The sequence below is a fragment of the Hydra viridissima genome, unplaced genomic scaffold (genome assembly GCF_058129835.1).
Source record: "Hydra viridissima isolate aposymbiotic clone 2 unplaced genomic scaffold, HvirCarnegie_v1 scaffold_13, whole genome shotgun sequence".
In the NCBI taxonomy this organism is placed as follows: domain Eukaryota; kingdom Metazoa; phylum Cnidaria; class Hydrozoa; order Anthoathecata; family Hydridae; genus Hydra; species Hydra viridissima.
In genome coordinates, this window is record NW_028324312.1 from 6,226,501 (window position 1) to 6,247,519 (window position 21,019).

The 21,019-nt window shown below is 27.1% G+C and overlaps 1 protein-coding gene across 2 annotated transcripts; it reads right to left on the bottom strand.

Annotated features, from left to right (window-relative positions):
* Positions 1-373: 373 nt before the first annotated feature.
* On the bottom strand, positions 374-19,621 carry LOC145194695 (uncharacterized). 2 transcript variants are annotated; one of them, XM_090069905.1, is made up of 35 exons: positions 19,465-19,621; positions 19,267-19,317; positions 17,053-17,193; positions 15,013-15,156; positions 14,800-14,874; positions 13,144-13,210; positions 12,881-12,960; positions 12,030-12,116; positions 11,846-11,892; positions 11,415-11,576; positions 11,268-11,330; positions 10,987-11,179; positions 10,687-10,863; positions 10,527-10,580; positions 9,766-9,996; positions 9,499-9,621; positions 8,731-8,787; positions 8,394-8,597; positions 8,156-8,203; positions 7,843-7,932; positions 7,681-7,764; positions 7,373-7,435; positions 7,157-7,264; positions 6,677-6,808; positions 5,969-6,030; positions 5,782-5,851; positions 5,378-5,473; positions 5,198-5,287; positions 4,896-5,100; positions 4,757-4,811; positions 2,456-2,576; positions 2,252-2,350; positions 1,219-1,238; positions 764-884; positions 374-650 (listed from the first exon to the last, which is right to left on the bottom strand). In XM_090069905.1, exons 1-35 carry the CDS (start codon positions 19,492-19,494, stop codon positions 606-608), a joined length of 3,495 nt encoding a protein of 1,164 aa, XP_089926031.1. In that variant the 5' UTR covers positions 19,495-19,621; the 3' UTR covers positions 374-605. The 2 variants fall into 2 exon arrangements, 1 of the variants encoding a protein (XP_089926031.1); XR_016446097.1 differs by lacking the exons at positions 374-650; positions 764-884; positions 1,219-1,238; positions 2,252-2,350 and having other exon boundaries at positions 2,540-2,576; positions 5,378-5,499.
* Between the last annotated feature and the right edge of the window lie 1,398 nt (positions 19,622-21,019).

The following is a 21,019-nucleotide window of genomic DNA, read 5'->3' on the forward strand; positions in this document are numbered from 1 at the left end:
ATATATATATATATATATATATATATATATATATATATATATATATGTATATATATATATATATATATATATATATATAGTTGCGCAAAAAAGTAAAAACATATATATTAAAACGAAACTAAACTTTATATAATTTCTTACACACACATATCTATACCAACATTACACATGTCAAGACCGTCGAAGTTTTAATGGACTGGCGGAGCATAACAAAAAAGTGCACCTTAACCGGGCAGCTTTCGGGCGGAGCTAAATTTGTTCTTAATTCATGAAACGGGAAAAAGTGAATATAAGAAAGAGTCATTATTTCTAAATTCAGATTTCTTAAAACGCGAAATCAGAAAAATATTGCAAAAATGAGAAAGGACGCATTAAAGTTGCGAAAAATAATTGGGGTGCGTATGCCCCACCTAGTTCCGACGGCCCTAGTTATTTATAAATGTGTTTTAAAGTCGCGTTTATTCAAACTTAAAATGCTTTTTTTTCCATTTCAAAATCTCAAAGTACAAAGATAAATCCGACAAATACCAGTAAAGGAAACGGATTCAATCAAACATCATTTTTTCCATCAATTGCCGTAAAGTTTCTACATAACGGTGATAAGATTACCGGAAAGATTGCGAAGAGTTTAAGGAAGAATTTGATATTCTCTAAAGCGAACACCAAATAAAAACATAAATTCACATAAACGAAGAAAAAAAAAAAAAAAAAAAAAAAAGAAAAGAAATTGTTAGTACAGAACAGAAATGCTTCAAAATTTTACCCTGACGTTAGTTCCACGTATATCACCGAGCTCAACAGAGCACGTTTCACAGACGCGAACTGGATTTTTGTTAGACGCAATCACAGCGCTATATTGGGAACACGTACTGCAGAATATCAATCTACATAAATATCTCAGTTAAAAATAAAAATACAGCTTCTAAAACTGAAAAAAAAAACATAAAAAAAACAAAAACCAAATTAACTACTGAAATTTTAAGAGACAAAAACTCAAAACCGATAAACAACTTTTCATATTTTTATCACGTGATTTTTAAAAACTTATTTCTATTTATATGATCGATCATGTGATGGCCTTTGATCATGTGTTATATGACCGATGAAAATATAATTTTTCACTGTACACGGAACACCAGCAATCGGTTTGTCAGAAATTTTACATATTAAAGCTATAACTAGTATTTTTATTCTAAAAAAAAAAAAAAAGATTATTACCCACAATTCCTGCAATGATGCTATAAAAAAAAACAATTTTCTTTTACAAAAATATATTTTATACAAATTTGAAAGTAATTCAATCATATTATTACTAATACTATCATCATTATTATCATTGTCATACTAATATTTTTATTATTATTATTATTATTATCATTATTATTATTATTATTATTATTATTATTATTATTATTATTATTATTATTATTATTATTATTATTATTACTATTATTATTATTATTATCATTATTATTATTATTATTATTACTTTTATTATTATTATTATTATTATTATTATTATTATTATTATTATTATTATTATTTTTATTATTATTATTATTATTATTATTATTATTATTATTATTATTATTATTATTATTATTATTATTATTATTATTATTATTATTATCATCATTATTATTATCATCATTATTATTATTATTATTATTATTTTTATTATTATTATTATTATTTTATGAATTACTATACAAACTAAATAATTGGTTAGGTTTATTTAAAATTAATTAAAGTTTCATGCAATAGCGATCTTTAGGTATTATAAACCGTAAAAAAAAAAGTAACAACAAAAAATATTTACAAAAAGTGCTATGGAGTGTCTGTTATGATGGCATTAAATATATCCTTAAAAAAATTTTGTCTAAAACCTATTGAAAAACTTATGGTAGACAATAAAAAAAACTTCATTTTAAATTTAGAGAAAAATAATTTACTTTATTTTTTCCAAATTTTATTCTAAGAAGTACAAAGTATTATTAAAACTTTTTATGGACTTCTGTTGATTTTAATGTGGTAAGAATATATTAAAATTAAAATTTAACAAACTTGAACGATTCAAATATTTTTGATAACAAAACGAAAAATATTTTTAGTTTTATTTGTTATGAATTTTTACAGTTAATTGTAACTAAAGTCTAAACTGTAAAAACCATCAAACAGAAGAATCACAAGAAACAGAAGAATCACAAGAAACACAAAAAGTCAAATCTAATAACTTTGTGCTAAATTTTACCTTCCTCGTGGTGAGATTAAACGTTTTATTACATTTCTTGCAATTGGTCACAAAGTTATCATCAGCCCATTGCCTGTTGGATAGCATGACCTGACGAACCTAAAAAATACAATAAAATGCGAAAAAAAAAAAAAACAAACAAATAAATATTAAAATGGTATGACATCACTCAATTGTTCAGCTATCTCAGTAAATAAAAGAAACCTGCAAATTTTGATTTTCTTGGCCGAGCTCTTGCAAACCAGAAAGGGCAAGCTCCAACTTTTTGTTTGTTTCACTTAAATTCTGTTTGGATTTCTTGTACTTTTCTTCAGTTGATAAAATTCTTAAGAAAATAAAAAATTAGAATTATAAAATCATAAAAATATAAGTAAAATTTATTAACTAACAAAACTATTAAAAAACACTTTAAAAAACAGTATTTATACCTGTGTTAATAGTAATAAAAACAAATTTTTAAAAAAAAACCTGATTATCTCTCTAACCTTTGAATTTACTGCATATTAGTTATGAGCATTACTCACAAATTGAGACACGCATAAATTTTATTATCTGGGAACACTCACAAACACCTTTAGGTTTTGAATGTTCAAATATTTAAAAAGTAAGCTTACAGGGTGTGGCAGCAATTCACAAACTTTTTTTAATGCCACACTTAAGAAATTTTACAGCCAAAAAATAATTTCTGAGTAATATTCACAAAGAAAAATTAGTTCTCCATTATTTTTCAAAGACAGCCTCTTGAAGTGGATGGAAGGCCTGGATGAGGTACTGATGAGATATTCCCTAGACATAGTGTTTCATGCTCTTGTAACTTGAAAGACCTGGCTTTCCTCACTCTCCCCCACAACATTGAATAATCAAAAGAATTAAAACCTGGGCTGAAGGTAAGCTAAAATTTTTTAGGCGCAAAAAATTGCTCATATTGTCTTTTAAAAACATGACTTGGAGCTCCATCCTGTAAGAACTCATAACTCTCATCTGGGGATGTCTTCTAGAACCACATGCTTTTTCAAAAGACTGATATTGTAGACCTAGCAACACTGATGGCAGGTTTAACAACGCTGACTCCTTCAAGTAGTCTTGGGAAGGTGAGTACTTGACTCCTTCTCATGGTCATTTCTGTAAACTTCTTGTCATCTTCTTAGTTGTCAGGAGTTGGCAACTATCATGTTCTTTTACTGGAAAAACTGCACTTGTAGACAATCCAAATATTCTGATCACTCTCTTGTAATTTGAGTCTTTATGGTTCAAATTTAACACTTTTTTGTTCTTTTTGCTTCCATTTTGAAACTTTTTAAATCAAAACTATTTTTGTTCACTTTGTTAAAATACTTTAGGCAAGTAATAAATAGTAAGTTGAACCTAAAAGAGCATAGCACTTATATTGCTCAGTGCACTCACAAATCTCTTTAGTTTCTATTGCAGAGGTCTTGTTTTTCTCTTGTTTGTCTCTTTTTCTAGAGATTTTAAGGTAAATTCATAAAACAATAGAAAAGCTTTTTGACGTTAATTGACTTAAAACAAAACAAAAAAGTCTCCACCTTTTTAATTCAAGTAACACTTTTTTAAAAATTAGTCATCGCTGCCACACCTTGCAGTGTTCAAAAACTAATAAAATAATTTTTGTACATTCACATGGAATTATTTTTAATATTAAATGTATGTAATATTAAAATAACTGTAGACTTTTTAAATTTATTAATAGTATTTGTTAATATTAAATTTGTATTTTATGGGATAAACCAAGCCATGCTCTAATAAAAAGACAAAATGGTGAAGGTAAAAGTTACAGTGTAAGAAAACTCCTAAAATTTGTGCTAAAGATTAGTGAATGTTGCATGGTGGGAAACACATGGCAGGTATAGAAGAAAGACATCAATTAAAGAAGACAAAGGTTTAAGCTGTTAAAATAAATTTTGTCTGCACAAAACAAGACCTGATTTTAACACGGAAATCAGTGTTCTTACTATCGGTACCTTATGTCTAACAGGAAATGCCAATAAATTAGTGTTCACACAAGTCAACAACTCAAAACATATTAGTTGCACTGAAAAAAATGTTTGTTTTTGGTTTTCACATTGTGTTAAGGTAATGATTTATTCAGCTCAATCACCAAACCTTAATCCAATTAAAATGAGTGAACAGATGTAAAAAAAAAAAAAAAAAAACCCTCATAGTCAAGATGAACTATAAGAAATTTATTCATAGAACAAGAATTTAATTCCTATAAAGAGATGCCAAAGACTAATTAGCTTCATGCATGTCACTCCATGGCTGTATTAGAAAATGAAGCATAAATTAACTATTAATATAGAATAAATTAACTATTAATCCTGTAACAATTTTTTAATGAAAAATTTATATTTATAATGTCCTCATATATTTATATATATACGGTAATAATAATTCTATTTATTGCATTAAGCTACAGGTGTTGATATGAAGCTAGATATACCGAATGTACGTAAATATACACATAGGTGTATTAAACCAAAAACCTACCTATCTAAAAGAGCTTTCTTTTCCTCACCACTATTTTCAACACGAGCTTCTAACACTAAAAAAAGTCAATGCCACATGATTTCTTTTGCACTTATAACTTAAGTGATCCAAAATTTTCAAATCAAATACAAAATCTAACCAGTAACATCCCCTTTCAGGTCATTTGCTTTCTTTTCTAAGCTCTTTACTTTTGACTCTAGGTCGTGGATTTTTTTTTCTTTCTGCTCTGATTCTTGCTCTATTTTAACTAAATTTTCTTTTGCAATGGCAATCTCTTTGTTCAGTTGAACTTCCCGCAAGTCACGCAACTTCAAAGCCTGCTCTGAGTCTTCATTAGCTTGTTTCTAAATACCATTGTAATATTAATGCTTTTTCATTCCAAAAAATTATTTGCATGCCAACTTAACTTCAAAATGGCATTTAAAACATAAGAACACCTACTACTTTTTCTATCCAACTTTTAATTTCCTCTTGCATCAAAAGTTGGGTTTTCAGAGCTTCATCTTTTGATTCTTTGAGGTAGTTCTTTTCCTAGGTCAGAAGTCTTGTTGAAGAACACACTTTTAAACAAAAAATAAACTAGTGCAACTAAAATTAATCAATGCAAATACAAGAAATTACCCTTTCCAATGCCACTTTTCCTTCCTCTCTGACAACCAACAAATTGTTTTCTTTTACTAAAAGTTCCTTTTCAAGAAGTTGCTTTTCGTTCCAAATCTTTTATTGAACAGTAAAAAAACAAACTAACAAAACAAAGAACTTCATACAAAACTATAAATATAACTATATATAACAGTTTTACAACTATATATATGACAGTTTTTAATGGGCATACAGAAATAACTAGGTATAAGAGAAATGCAATCAGTGTTATAACTATATATAAGAAAAATCAGTGTCTAAAAAAGAAGTAGATAAGTTCTTTTATAAAACCATACTCTGCATCTGTTGTTAACAAAACAACTTGTTGGTTGCTAACAACTTATGGAGAGTTTTGATCATAAACTACTTTTACTTTGATCTACCTTTGTGATGTCATTTTCTTTAAGTATTAGCATACTATTAAGATCATCTAAGCGCACTTCATTATGTTGTCTAAAAAAAAAAGATACTAAAAGCTATCAATTTTTAAAATTTTTTACTAAAACCTTATCAAAAAAATTTACAAATCAGGACACATTAAAAAGGAAACAGATATGAAAAAGTACTAACATGTTCACCATTGCCTCTTTTAGCTTTTCATCTTTTTCATCTATGGAAGCTTTAAGTTTATCCTACAAGTTAAACATCTGATTAAAAGACAGAGTTACAGATAAAAAAAAAAAAATTATAACAAAAAAAAACATAATAACAATTGAAGGTATAAAAAAAGCTAAAGGTAAATTCTATTTTCTTTAGTTCTATTGTTCTATATATTATATATTAGTTCTTCTAGAGCATTATTACATAAATATTTATATTACTTTAGTCAACCCTAAAATAATATTTCCTATGATAGACATAGAAATTGAAATTTAATTTTCAGTAAAGTAAATTAACCCATTCAGTATCAATCAGACTCAAAGGTCTGCAAAACAGTGTAAAAAAGATATGCTGTAGCATCTAGCATTTAAAAATGAAGTATGATTGAAAATATATTGTACAGTTTGATCAAAAGTATGCATAAAAACTGTATAAAAGCTTATTTTATGTATTGCAAAGAAACTTTGTTAAATTTTGTTATAATAGTTCTGTACAGTGTACACTTAGGACATCATCATTTAGTAAAGATTATTTGTCCCTAGGTCTATTTAGTAAACAAGACAAGAAACTATTTAGTAAACAAGACAAGAAACCTAGGCTATATGATAGTAAAAGAAAGATCTTACTTTATTTGTTAGACCTATTACAACTTGACTCACAACTTCTTTTAAAACTTACATTTTCATTTCTGAGATTTTCTTTTATGAGAGATTCTTTTTCGAGAGTTTCATCCAATGCTTCTCTGAGCTGAGACTCTTTTTTGAGCATTTCTTCTGTTTTCATCAGTTGTTCATTTAACAAACCTTTTTCCTAATTTAAAACAAAAGAGTTGAGAATTAGTTCTTTACCATTATTTAGGGGAGACCGGGGCTAGTTGTAACAAGGGTAAGTTGCAACATTGCGGTTTAAACACTTAAGAAGTACAGAGAGTATTGTCACAATGCTGTTGAATGACAAAAAATTATTATGCACAAAAAAAGAATGCTTCACTTGTCTTACAGCTGAATATTACACAGCAAATAAGAGATAATAAACTAAAGACATTTTTAAATAAAAAAAAAAAAAAGGTACTACAATTAGTAAACTAAGTAACAAGAATTTATTCATTCATTCAGAATGATTTTTTATTACTAGTAAAAAGTTAAAATTTCCATTTGCCTCAATTGCTGAAAGAATTTTTTGTTCCAACAAGGATTGCTTTTCAAGAGACTGAGTTGTAATTTCTTCAATCTTCAATTTCAACTCTGTATTCATTACACTTTTTTCCTAGGAAAAGAGAAAAACTTTTTTTTGTTGTTTTTGAAAAAAACCAGGGCCAAAACAACTGGTTTAAGAGATGAAATTCTTGAAACATTGTCAACTTTGCTAAGATACCTGTACTTGAGTCTGTAAAGCAGTTATTTGCTGTGATAGTAAATTAAGTCGACTGTTCTCATCCTGAAGATTAAAAGCAATTATTCAAACAAATTAATTGCAATAAAAAAAAAAAGGCAAATTTATATATAAATTATATAACCATTGTAACTAAAAAAGGTATGAAAAAATTTGCAGGAATAAAGATATTGATTTATGAAGTTTTACTGATGTTTATAAATAATTAGCAACTTGTACTATCCATTAAATGATACAAGAAAAGTGAAAGAAACACATTAGTAACAAAGATTGTTTGCATTGTAATGTACCTTTAGATTTTCTTGCAAACGACACAGCTGCACTTCGTAATTCTGACACGACACACAAGGTTTTAATAAGTCTCGCTCAGCTACCTATACACAAGAAAAAACTTATAAGATAAATATTATTTAGGAAACCAAAAAGAGATTAACCACAGAAAATAAGAATACCTCAAGTTTAGCTTGCAAACTATTAAGTGTTTCGTCTTTAAGTTCCATATAACTTTCTAACTTCTTATACTTTAATTGCAAATCTTCCAGCTAAACATTTATTAGCAACAAAAAAATTTAACAAATAATGTCATTGTCATCTATTTTTGAAGTCCTAGTTTTTCCATCACCTTAGAGCTGTGATATTGCAGAGAGCCCACATTCCTTACACTTTTAAAATGAGCAAAAGCAGCTCTGCTAACTGAAACAGTTTAACTGAATGTCAATAAAAAAGAATCTAAACTCAGTAACAGTTATAAAGTATATTAAAAACCTTATTATCAGAAGACATTCGCCTTTTAATTTCTTCCTCTAAATTTAGCTAAACAAAGTAACTACATTTAAAAAAATGACGATAATAATGACAATACAATTTTACAATTGTAAAACACAATGAAATGTATGCCAAGTACTTAATTAAACTAAAAGCTAAAAAATCAATAATTTAGCCCAATACTTTAACTACAGCATCCACCTTGCAACTTATTCAGGTTTAAAAAAAGATTGTTTACTTTTTCCTTATTTAATTCTTCTCTCTTTACAGAAATTTCTTGGTCCTTTTGATCAACTACAGCATCAAACTTCTTCATCAGTATTTCTTTCTCGTTACTCATTTGCAAAAAATTTTCATCTTTAAGTAACAGTTGATTCTGGAGATCTTTAATTTGTCCACTCTTTTCAAAGTTGATTTTTTCAAGTTCTACACCCAAAGCAGTCTAAATTAAATTGAAAATATGAATTTTCGTTTAACTTTTTGTAGAAAAAATAGTTTTTAAAATACACACAAAGAAAAAGAGGAAAAAAAAAAAAATTCAGAGTTTTACGAATATTTAAAAGTATGCGACTCACAACTTTCTTTAAAAGTTCACTTTCAACTTGTTCCAGTTGTTCAGTCTCTTCTTTAAACTTTTTTACAAATAATACAAGTGATTTAAAAACATAAGAAATGAAATTATAACAAAAAGAGATAGTTGAATTAATCTTTTCCCTAATCATTAGAAGTTTGAAAGGAAAATAAAATAAATACTTTAATTAACAAAATGATTTTTTTTTCAAACTGATCGTCTGTTAAATTTTAACCTGTAAGCATATATATAGTGATATATGTAATTACTATAAAAGGAGAAAATAATGCATAAAGTCATAAAAAACAGTAAATTAATGTAATGTTCAAAAGTTCATAACTTTTGAATCAAGTAATTTTGATAAAACCAACATTAACATTAGTTATATTACAGAATAATTTTGGTTTAACAGTTAGAAAATTGATTTGTTGTGATGGCTAGTCTGTAGACTGGATCTAAATCCCATATAAAATGTTTTGGGCATTAACGTATGATGCATTTACACTGACAAAAAATAATTAAATAAAAATAAAAGTAAATAAAATTAGGAATTTTTATAGCTGACTATTTTTATTTTTTATTTATTATATATATTATTCATATCTATTTTATCATCAAATTTTGTAATACAAGTAATTCCAACAGAGATAAAAAAAAAAAAAAAAATTTTTTTAATTCTATTTTATTCTTAAATTATGTTAATAAGCTCATTGTTTAGAAAATTCTTTTTAGAAATTTAAATTTTTACATTAATCTCAATAAAGATTGGTACCTTCTTAGCAAGTTCATTTGATTGGTTGAGTTGTTCCTGAAGATGAACTTGGTTTGAAGTCATTTTATCGAGCTGATCTTTAATAACTTCCATCTCGCAAAGCTGCTGCTGGCAAATGTCACTCTTTAAGTATATTAAAATCAAAAGAAAAAAATTTTAAATCATAATTTTAAAATGAGATCTTAACAAAAAACAAAAATAAAATAAATAAAAAAAAGAAAAAAAAACTAGATAGTAAAATTTTCAAATTTCAAAGAGGGTGCATACTTTTAATTTCAACTGTGCATCCAAAGAAGCTGCTATATCAAGATGGTTTTGCTCTTTGTCCTTTAGATCTAATAATAATGCCTCAGTTCTCTTTATTTCATACTCACACTTTTGCACATCTGCTTGTAGAATATTTTTCTCATGGAGCAACTCATTCATCTGCTTTTTATGTAACTTTGTTTGATCCTCTAATGTCTTCTCAAGAGAAGATATTGATTCTAACAGCAAAATCTAAAATTGTATTTATATGGAAGAGACAATCTTTAATATAATTTTAATAATTAGAAATTATTCAGTACTTATACAAACATGGAATTTTTTTTTTTTTTTAAACAATGATATAAAAACTTTTTTTTCCTCAACTTTATAAGATTGCACTAGTAGATTAATTAAAAAAAAAAAGACTTCCAAACAAACTTACATTTTGTTTATTATAAAAAGACGGTTTTATTTGTGCAAAATAACTGATCAATCAATTTCATGTCTTATAAATCACTTACAAATTACTGAATGTAAAAGAACCTATTAACAATACAACAAATTTAATGGAAAAATAATAGAATTGATTCTTAATTCTAAAATGTAGATTATTTTTCTGGTAAATTCAACAGGATGTCAAAGGATATAACTGAATAATAAAAATATAGAAAAAAAAAAATCCAGTTTTGTGCTGATTTAGTTAAACTTATTTAAAGTAATCACTTAAAAAATTAAAAAATCACAATTCAAGATTTAAACTAAAATAAATCGAAAAACTATACCTTCTCTTGAGAGAGTTGCTGAATAACAGTATTTGCTCCATCACCAGCTTCTATCTAAATTAAATGAACTATTGTGCTATAAAAGTATTTAATATGCATAAAAACAGAAAAAAAAACAAAAAAAAAAACCATAAACTTTGGTTTAAAAAATTTTTACAACCTTTGCAATAAGTTCAACTTGCTCTCTTTCAAGTCTAGCCACTTGACCTTTTTCATAAATCAACTTGGACTCTAGCTCTTTCAAAGAATCTATTAAATCTACATTTTTCTGCTGAAGCTCATCAGCAAGAGATTTAGCATTAATTAAATCTTTTTCCAAATTGGTTATTTCAGTTTTCTATAAGATTTTTACATTAAAAAAAAAACAACAACCTTTTAAATGATAAAAAATACCAACTATATAATATGTAACAATATAATATAAAAACCATTTATCACTACAAGTTGCATAAATCTTTACCTCTGCAGCAAGTTGGAGCTGAGTTTCTTTAATAACTAGTTCTTTAGCAACAACTAACTCTGATCTTTCCTCTAAAGAGCGTTCAAGTTGGCTGACCTTTTGTTCCAAATTTGTAATTTCTGTTTGTCTTTCATTTACTTGATTATGAACAATACTTAAAGCTTCTGAAGAAGTATTTATTGCTGTCTGTAAACTATAAAAGGTAGGATACTTACATTCTTAAGGTAAATAGATGCAGCAGTTAACTTAAAACAATAATTTAAAAAAGTCAAATCATAAACCTGGCTATTTGTGCATCTTTAGAAAAAGAGCTCAGCTCAACTTCTTTCTTAAATTGCTCTAAACTGGTGGGAAAAAAAAAATTAAACCTAAAAAATTTAAAAACAGGAACTTTAAATCTCAATAATTTAAAAATATGAATTTAAAACCTCGACAACTGATTACAAAGAGATTCTATTTTTGCCTCTCCTTCTTTGATCTTTTGCATTAGCTCATTATTATCTGATGTCTTTAATCTGATGGTTTCATTTAAGTTTTGGATTTCAAATTGGGTTTTTTGGTTAGAGCCAATTATTTCATCGGTAGTTTGGCTAAAGGTTTTAAATGCTCAAAGTTAAAACTACAACAACAACAAAAAAAAATATACAATATTAAATCAGCCATAGTTGCAAAATGAAACGATGCAGATCAACATAATGGATATATATTTAATACACTTATGTAAAATAAATTGTCATTAGTTAATAAATTGTAACACAATTATAATCAAAGATGAATAACATCAAATTTTGCTTGGACTAAATTTTTTAATTGTTTTAATGGTTACTACTAAACTATGGCAAAATGTGGCCAAACATACCTGGCTTTCTTTTTAAATTGCTTTTCTGATTTATTTTGATTTTCTGTCTAGAAAGAAAAAACAACTTAATATAAACATTTAAGTTATATTTTCCCTATTTTACTGTGCAATCAGAGGAAAAAATGTTTTTAAATTTCACACAAAAAATAAAAAGAAAAAAAAAATGTTGAAAAAAAAATTAAACTTTTAAAATATTGAGTTTGTCTTCAATTGCAATCCTCTGCTGTCTTTCTTCTTCAACTTCTTTTTGAACAGATAACAATTGAGATTTCTAAGAAAAATTTAACAAAACTATATACACAAAAATCACTTATTTCTTTCCTTATTTCAAGACGAGACTGTTGTTGTGTAAAATCACTCATATTTCCTGTTTAGATTATATTATTGATATTATTATAATTGTTAATTAGCAAACAATATTATTATTATTCATTATTATTACTATCATTATTACTATCATTATTACCATCATCATCATCATCATCATCATCATCATCATCATCATCATCATCATCATCATCATCATCATCATCATCATCATCATCATCATCATCATCATCATCATCATCATCATCATCATCATCATCATCATCATCATCATCATCATCATCATCATCATCATCATCATCATCATCATCATCATCATCATCATCATCATCATCATCATTATTACCATCATCATCATCATCATCATCATCATCATCATCATCATCATCATCATCATCATCATCATCATCATCATCATCATCATCATCATCATCATCATCATCATCATCATCATCATCCAGTCATCATCATCATCATCATCATCATCATCATCATCATCATCATCATCATCATCATCATCATCATCATCCAGTCATCATCATCATCATCATCATCATCATCATCATCATCATCATCATCATCATCATCATCATCATCATCATCATCATTATTATTATTATTGTTATCATTATTACTATTATCATGAATAACTCTAAAATATTGAGAAAATTTTTTCAATTATTGTGTAAGGAAAACAAGAGTACTCACAAGATTTTCATGACGTTCTTTTGTTGTGTGATAGTCAGCGAACTTGACTTCTTCTTTTAACTGTTTGTTTTCTTCTACAACTTAAATTCAAAGTTTAAGTTAAAAAACAAGTTTCTCTGACAAATTTTGAAAATAAATTTGAGGTCAAATAAATTTCATAATAAAGGTTTAGCAACATTACAATACTTCATAATAAAGGTTACAACAATTAAATACAAGTAAGGAATACTTTATTCTCATTGAAAAGAAAATTACAAGAATACCTTTCAGGTATCCTATCTCAGCAGATTTTAATTGATTTTGATATTCCTCTTCAATAAATTTCTTATCCTAATAGAAAACATTAAAAAAACATCATTTTTAGTGGCTCAATTTTAACCTTAAAATTTAAACATATACATAAATGTAAATTATTATCTCAAAAAAAAAAAGCTCTACCCTCTAAATCTTGTGATTTAGTAACTAGATGTATAAAATACCCCTAATGGTCTACCTTGCCTACATTTACTTTATGTAAAAAATTTCTCTTGATGGGCCATCAGGAGGTAACTTTCAAAATAATATTTTTTAGTGATGCTACTTTTATTGTATAAAGATGCAATGTTAGAAGTCATTTTATTGTATAAAGATGCAATGTTAGAAGTCATTTTATTGTATAAAGATGCAATGTTAGAAGTCATTTTCGAATAGCATTAAAATCTGTAACTTCTTCAAAGTCTTATAATAAGATTAATGAAAATATATTTACAATAAATATATATATTTATTTATTTACATTAGATTGATATTTAACATACTACAATCTTCTGTACATAGAAAGAGGCTTAAGAAGATATGAAATTCATATATTACATATCATGGCAGTTTTGACAGGAGAATCAGAAAGCCCCCATAAAAGGTTGCACATTAATTTGAAAAACAGATAACTTTAAATTTGTCAAAGCATGAACAAACAGAATAATGTAGTAAATTACTATTGAAGCTAAAGAGCTACATGACAAGAAGCCAATTCAGATCCTAGTTCAAAGTATAAAGTACCATAGTCGGTACCTTATTCATAGTCGGTACCTTATTCAGCAGCTTTTAGTATTAACAATCGGTGATGACACTGGGATGCTGAAAAATTAAAAATGTTTGATTGCATTCCTGTTCTTGAAAAACTTCAAAAAGAACACCCTTTGTACTTTGTACCTTTGTTTATCAAGAGGCAGCTCTTTCTTTTCATGTGGTTTCTAAGAATTATTGGTGATTCAATCTAGACAATTGGGTTCAAGATGTTGGAAGCTGGAGAAATAATCACTCTATTTACTATAAATGACCGTGTTATCAAATTTATATAGGAATTTGTCATCTTCCAATAAAGAACAGTGACAAAATAATTTAATGACTTCAAAAAACTAAAGCTTAAGGACCCTAAAAAAACCTAAAAAACGCATAATTTTTAGTTTATAAAGTGGTATTCAGAGGGTTAGGGAAATGCAGCATAGATAAGAGGGGCAACAAAGTTTATCATAAAAAAGAAATTTAAATTACTGTTGTTACTACTTTAGTTATAAGCTCCTGAAAAACCTCTTTCAGTGTTAAGGTAAGCCTTTGCAAATGCTTATCTTGTACTGTTTTAAATATTGAATAGATTATATAAACAAAATAGACTTGAAAAAATTTAAAAACTGTTTTATTTCTAAAATATTTATGAAAAGATATAGCTAATAAACTTAAGAGATTAAAAAAAGGTTGGAGGAGGAGGAGCTTTCTCTAAATATTTGACTTAAAATTTTTAAATTAGAGTATCCCCAAAAATATTTGACAATATTTTTTGGGATACTCTAATTTATACTGAATATTTTTGGATCAAATGCTGAAAATCAAAATAATATTTAACCAATAAAAGTTAGCATTTTGTGTTCTAAAATGTGTACCTCTTCTAGCTTATCAAATTCTAATGTAAGCTTATCCAACTCAGTTTTCAACTGCCCGCTATACCACTTTTCTTCCTGCAAAAGAAAACATTAAATTTTAACTTGATAAACTATATTCCAGAAGCAGCAACTTTTAAATGATTGTGAACCTCAAACATCATACAAATGCATCTTTAAAGTTTTTTCTAAACTTAAAAAAAAAAGTAAGTAAACCTTTAACTCAGATTTTAACTCAACAATTTCCTGTCGCAACAAATAAGCTTCCTTCTCAAAATCAACAACCTTTTCATTCAATTGAACCTCAAGATGAGAATTCCCAAAACCATCATTCATATTACTTCCTGGAAAAGCATCTGTCTAAAAAAGAAAAATGAATAAATTTAAAATCCTAAGCTTATTTTTTACATTTTTCCTGTAACTTTTTAAATTTTTGCTTCTAATTGGATACAGTAGCGTCCAAAAGTAATTGGACAAACACCTTATTGGTTATATTTTTCCATCGAGTTTACATTTTTAAATGAAATTTTGCATAAGCATGTCAAATTATTCTACAATTATGAAAAAGAAAACAAAAATCCTAATTTGGGAATAATTACTCAAATTTTTAATAAAAGAATGGAAATGATTGGCTCAAAAGTAATTGGACAAACTAAATATGTTGTTTAAAAAAAGCACTTTCTCAACAAAGGATAAATTTTCAGCAATATTTATGAAGATTTCTGTTAAATAATATACATAATGTTACATAGTGTTATATTCTGTTACATAATGTATATAATCTGTGCATAATCCTAGTACTTCGTTGGAAAACCTTTTGCCACAACGACAGCATTACATCAACGTGGCATTGAATGAACCAAATTAAATAAAACATCAATTTGTATTTTTTCCCAAGTGCGCTTAATCAACTCAAATAAATCATGCTGATTAGATGGTTTCCGAACACTAACTTTTCTCTCAATATGTTCCCAAAGATGTTCGATTGGGTTCAGGTCCGGAGATTTTGACGGCCATTCCAAGATACAAACTCTTTTTTGAGCTAAAAATTCCATGACTAGCTTGAAGGTGTGTTTTGGATCGTTGTCGTGTTGGAAAGTCCAACCACGCAACATTTTGTCTTTTGCATGTGGCAGCATTATATCTTTGATTATTCCTTTATACATGTTTTGGTCCATAATGCTTTGAAATAGATAGATTGGACCTACTCCATCACGGCCAAAACATGACCAAACCATTATTGAACCACTACCATGCTTTACTGTAGGAACTTGATACTTAACATCATTTCGAACACCTAATGGACGTCGAACAGATTTAATACCATCAGGAACAAACATATTAAACTTTGACTCATCACTCCATAGTATTTTCAACCATTGGTTTGCTGTTTAATTTAGCGAATGTTAACCGTTCTCTACGATTTTTTGCAGAAACAAAAGGTTTTTTAACAGGTTGATGGCCAAAAAGGTTGTTTTGTCTCAAGCGACGCCTTACTGTTGCATAAGCGCAAGAATTTTGATGTGATTGAGTAAGTTCTCTATGAATTTCTTTAGCACTCTTGCGCGGATCTGCCTTTGACGATCTTACTACAACATTATCTTGGGGAAAAGTTGTTGATTTCGGGCGTCCTGACTTCTTTGAAAGTGACTCCGTTGTTGAAAAACTTTTAACGTATAACCAACTGTTGATCGCGGAATGTTCATATCTATTAACATTTGCCGCACAGTCTTACCATTATTAGATGTATGTACAATCAACTTTTTCAGTGCCTCGCTTAAATATTTATTATGTCCCATTGCAAATTATTGATAATTGAATGTTTTTATAAAAATCTGCCTTCAGAAAAAGAAGTTAAAATAGTCTAAATTATATCAACATTGTTAGAATTTAGTTTGTCCAATTACTTTTGAGCCAATCATTTCCATTCATTTAGCAAAATTTTGAGTAATTACTTTCAAAAGGGAATTTTTGTTTTGTTTTTCATAATTGTAGTATAATTTGACACGCTTACGCGAAATTTCATTTAAAAATGTTAACTTAATGAGAAAATATAACAAAAAAGGTGTTTGTCCAATTACTTTTGGACGCTACTGTATATGGCATTAACTAAGGTCTTGATAAATTTTTTGAAAATTTTAATATGAAATATTATTTTTTAAAAAATATTTAATATAAAATATTAGCTTTTTTGAACTTGAACAAACTTTAAACAAAAATTTAAACATACAATGTATAAAACAAAAAGATCCATACATCCTCATTATCATCATCATCATCCAGGTTCAAAAGTTTTTCATTATCTTCTGCTCCATCTCTGCTGTGTATTTTTTCAAAGTGGATTTGTAATTCTGATGGTCCAGGAAAGGTTGCCATGCATATGGGACATAGAAAACCCTAAAATGAAAAGTGACTTAACTTAATCTTAAAAATGGACTAAAACTAAAATATATGTTACTGGTAGGCCTAATTTAAGTTATCAAATTGCTGGATTTTTTTTAAATGTAGTTTTTGGAATAATGATATTCAAAAAGTGGATAAAATGAGAGTTTTTTTGGAAAAAACTAATCTGAACAATTTTAGAACAATTTAAAATAATTTTTTTTAGGACACTTTGGAAAATTATCCCCAGGTTCACCCCCTTGAAATATTTTGTATTCAAACAACTGATATCCACAGAAAAGTGGCAAAGGATTTCAGCTGCAATTATTTGCATTTGTAACTATTAGGTCAATCATTCCACACCTGATGTAATAAATTAGTAATTTTGCCTACTTCTTTACTGTTAACATTCCTTATGATTGTTTAAATAGTTTAAACAGCATGCAATAACAAACAACAGTATGTCTCCTTCCTTTTAAAGTTAACTTAATCACTCTCTCTCTCCCTTGTCCATCCTCCTTCCCAACTACTGAATTCTTATTTGTTGTTGTTTTCACTGCAAAATCAATATTACAGAATATTGAAGAATAATGCTTTCCTCCTGAATAACTGGAATATTCAGAAATAATCAAGTAAATAATCATGTAATTAGTTGAGTTCAGACTTCAATATGAAAAACAACAACATTTGATTTCTTAGTTAAAGGAAGAGTTTTTTTTCTCAATACTCTTCTGAATGCAATGAGATACAGTAAACAAAAAAATTCATGAAAGACTTTAAGAAAAAAAGAACAGCAATAAGTAAACAGAAAGACATTTATAAGTCATTATGAAAAATAGCTCCAGATGGAACTTGTATTGAATGAATCCCAATATGAAGATTTAAATGTACAATTATTGACAGAAAAGTTTCCACTGAAATATTGCAAAACAAGCATTTAGCAGCCGTGAAATTTTTGCTAAAATAATTAGAGTTTATGCAAACAACTCTTTATTTTCTTTTGTATTTTCTCCTGTTAGAACCCAATAGATCCAGATAAACTTGAACTATATTGAAGAGAGCCTTCAAAACATATATCATATGAATTGTATTCCATGCCTTCTGTAGTTCACAAGATGATTGTGCATTTGAACCAGGTTCTAAAAGACAAACCTGTCCTAATTGGCTTCTTATCTTAAGAAGCTCAGCAAAGCAGAAGCAATTCAATTTAATCAGACCCATTTCAATAAGAAGTTCTGGATCAAAGAACAAACTAGACCTACTTGAAGATTGCTTAGAGCTTCTTTTGCATGTATTTTTTGTATATGTTCCTTGTATCTAAATGAGTTTAATAGCATTCTTAATACTTTCCCTAAATGTTGTTGATGCCATCCACTAGGTAGTCCTACATCTACAATGCTCTGAAGGCTATTTTATGATTAGGTCTTTAAAAATAAGTATCCAATACATGTCACGTATCTATCATCAATGTTATGTGTTCTTGGTGTACTACTCCTAGATGACATTGTTGTCATTCACTGTTGTCACACCCCCATTAGAGTCATGATGAAAGTACCACATCAATATATACATACATACATACATACATACATACATACATACATACATACATACATACATACATACATACATACATACATACATACATATATATATATATATATATATATATATATATATATATATATATATATAAAATAGGCAGAGGTACTCACTGAAAATTCTTTAAAAAAAAGGTTGAAACTTTTAAAAAGAAATTTGCCTAAAATGTGACATTCTGGACCACTGTGCAGAAGAAAATCTTGTAAACAGACAAGGCTAATGACTAAGAAAGCTAGCTTCAACAAAATTTTCTGGAGTTTTTGATGACTTTGTGATGTCAAAAACTGAAACATTTAGATTTACAAGAAAATAAATTTCAAAAGCTGAAACTTTTTTTCTTTGCTGGTGCTGATGCCCAAACAATTGCAAAAAATACATACAAAACATAAAAAAGCTGTTAACCCCTAAAAATGTAGGAAGTAATTTTTAAATCTCATAAAGAGCTTTTAGAAAATATAAAATAAACTTTTAAAAAAGTGTTTTAACCTGCTTTTTAGTATCATCATCTTTCTCATCTGCCAATCCTGCACCTTTTACCTACAAAATAAAAACTTAATGGTTTAATAAAACAAGTATTAGCTGATGAAAGTTAGCTAATACTTGTTACAGTTGGGATGGTGAAAACCATCAACTATTTTTAACTTAATACAAAACAACTTTTTATCTCATGAATAAAATACTTACATTCTTTTTACCTCGCAGACGATTAAGCATTCCAATATGAAAATACTAAAAGCGTTCTTCTTTTTTTTTTTGTAAAAAAAGAAAAATTTTTTAATTAAAAGCACTATTTCAAACATTGCTGCTAAACATTGTTCCTCAGAAATTTCTCAACTAAATAATTAAATAACATGCTTGCTATAAATACATGACTATTATTTTATACTTAAATAACATCTGCAATCAAAACAAGATTTTATTATACAAAGTAATTGTTTATTTGTAATAAGTGTTAACTACAGCAACAACAGTAACTTTTTAAAGTTTAATTCTAAAAATTTTAATTTTATTTATTTTTAAAATGAAAACAAATTCTACTTTAAATTATTTAAACTATGATGCAAATAAATAAGATAATTAAATAACTTGCATATATTTAATTACCTTATATACTTGTAAATGTGTTTAAATTAAAAAATATATCTATTTGACATATACAATCAGGATAATACAATATTACAATAAGACAACATTTGATAAATGATTTTACAGGCTCCAAGTTCCAGGGTTCAAAATTTTTATTAAGTTTACATATCTATCAATTGTTATCATAATAATAATGTAAACATAAATGGTTTATTAACCTCAGTTCCAATCTGCAAAGTTTTACTGCTAGGTTATACTTCTACTTCAAATATTGGCAAAATGTTACAATAAATTTCAAAGGTTTTAGTGATCTGATAAAATTTTCAAGAAGTTGTCAAAAAAAAAAAAATTGTCAAATTTTAAAGGTTTAAGTAACTTTTAAAAAACTTTTAAAAAATTATAATGGAGACCATATCAGAGACATTTGTTTATAAAAAAAATTCTAAAATTTTCAATGAATTCTAAAATTTTTATAAATTCATTAAACAGAAATAACATGAATAAATAAAAGCATTTTTCTCAAAAAAAAGCATACCTCTATATTTTAGACATTTGCACGTTGAAGTTAAAAAGTAAAGAAATATCTTATAGAAAAGCACCTCCCCTCCCCTATCAAATGTAACAATTATAAAAAAAGTTATGGGAGTAAAACAAACTGAAATGAGAAAAATTTAAAATGAGAAATATTTAAAAGAATATTTTTTTTTACAAAAGAAAACTTTAAACTAAAGAGTTTATGATCATGATACAAAGGAGAAAATTCTCAAAATTATATCAAGTTAACGAGCTAACAAAAAATGAAAAAGATAATTTACAACACACGAACTCTCATTTTTCCCATTTTAGTGAATTAGAAGTTCAGAATTTGTTAGAGTTTTACAACTTCGTATCATTATTTTTAAATAATATTTTCTTGGATTTTTGTAAATTCAATAAAATTTAAAAGTTGTAAAACATGATAAAATTAAAATTAAAAACAGAAAATCCTAAAAAAAAAGATTTTTGACTTCCTAATCCCAATATCACTAGTGATAAAGGTTCCTATTATCCAGGAACCATTATCATCCAGTCATCATCATCTAGCCATCATTATCCAATCATCATCATCCAATCATCATCATCCAGTCATCATCATCTAGTCATTATTATCCAG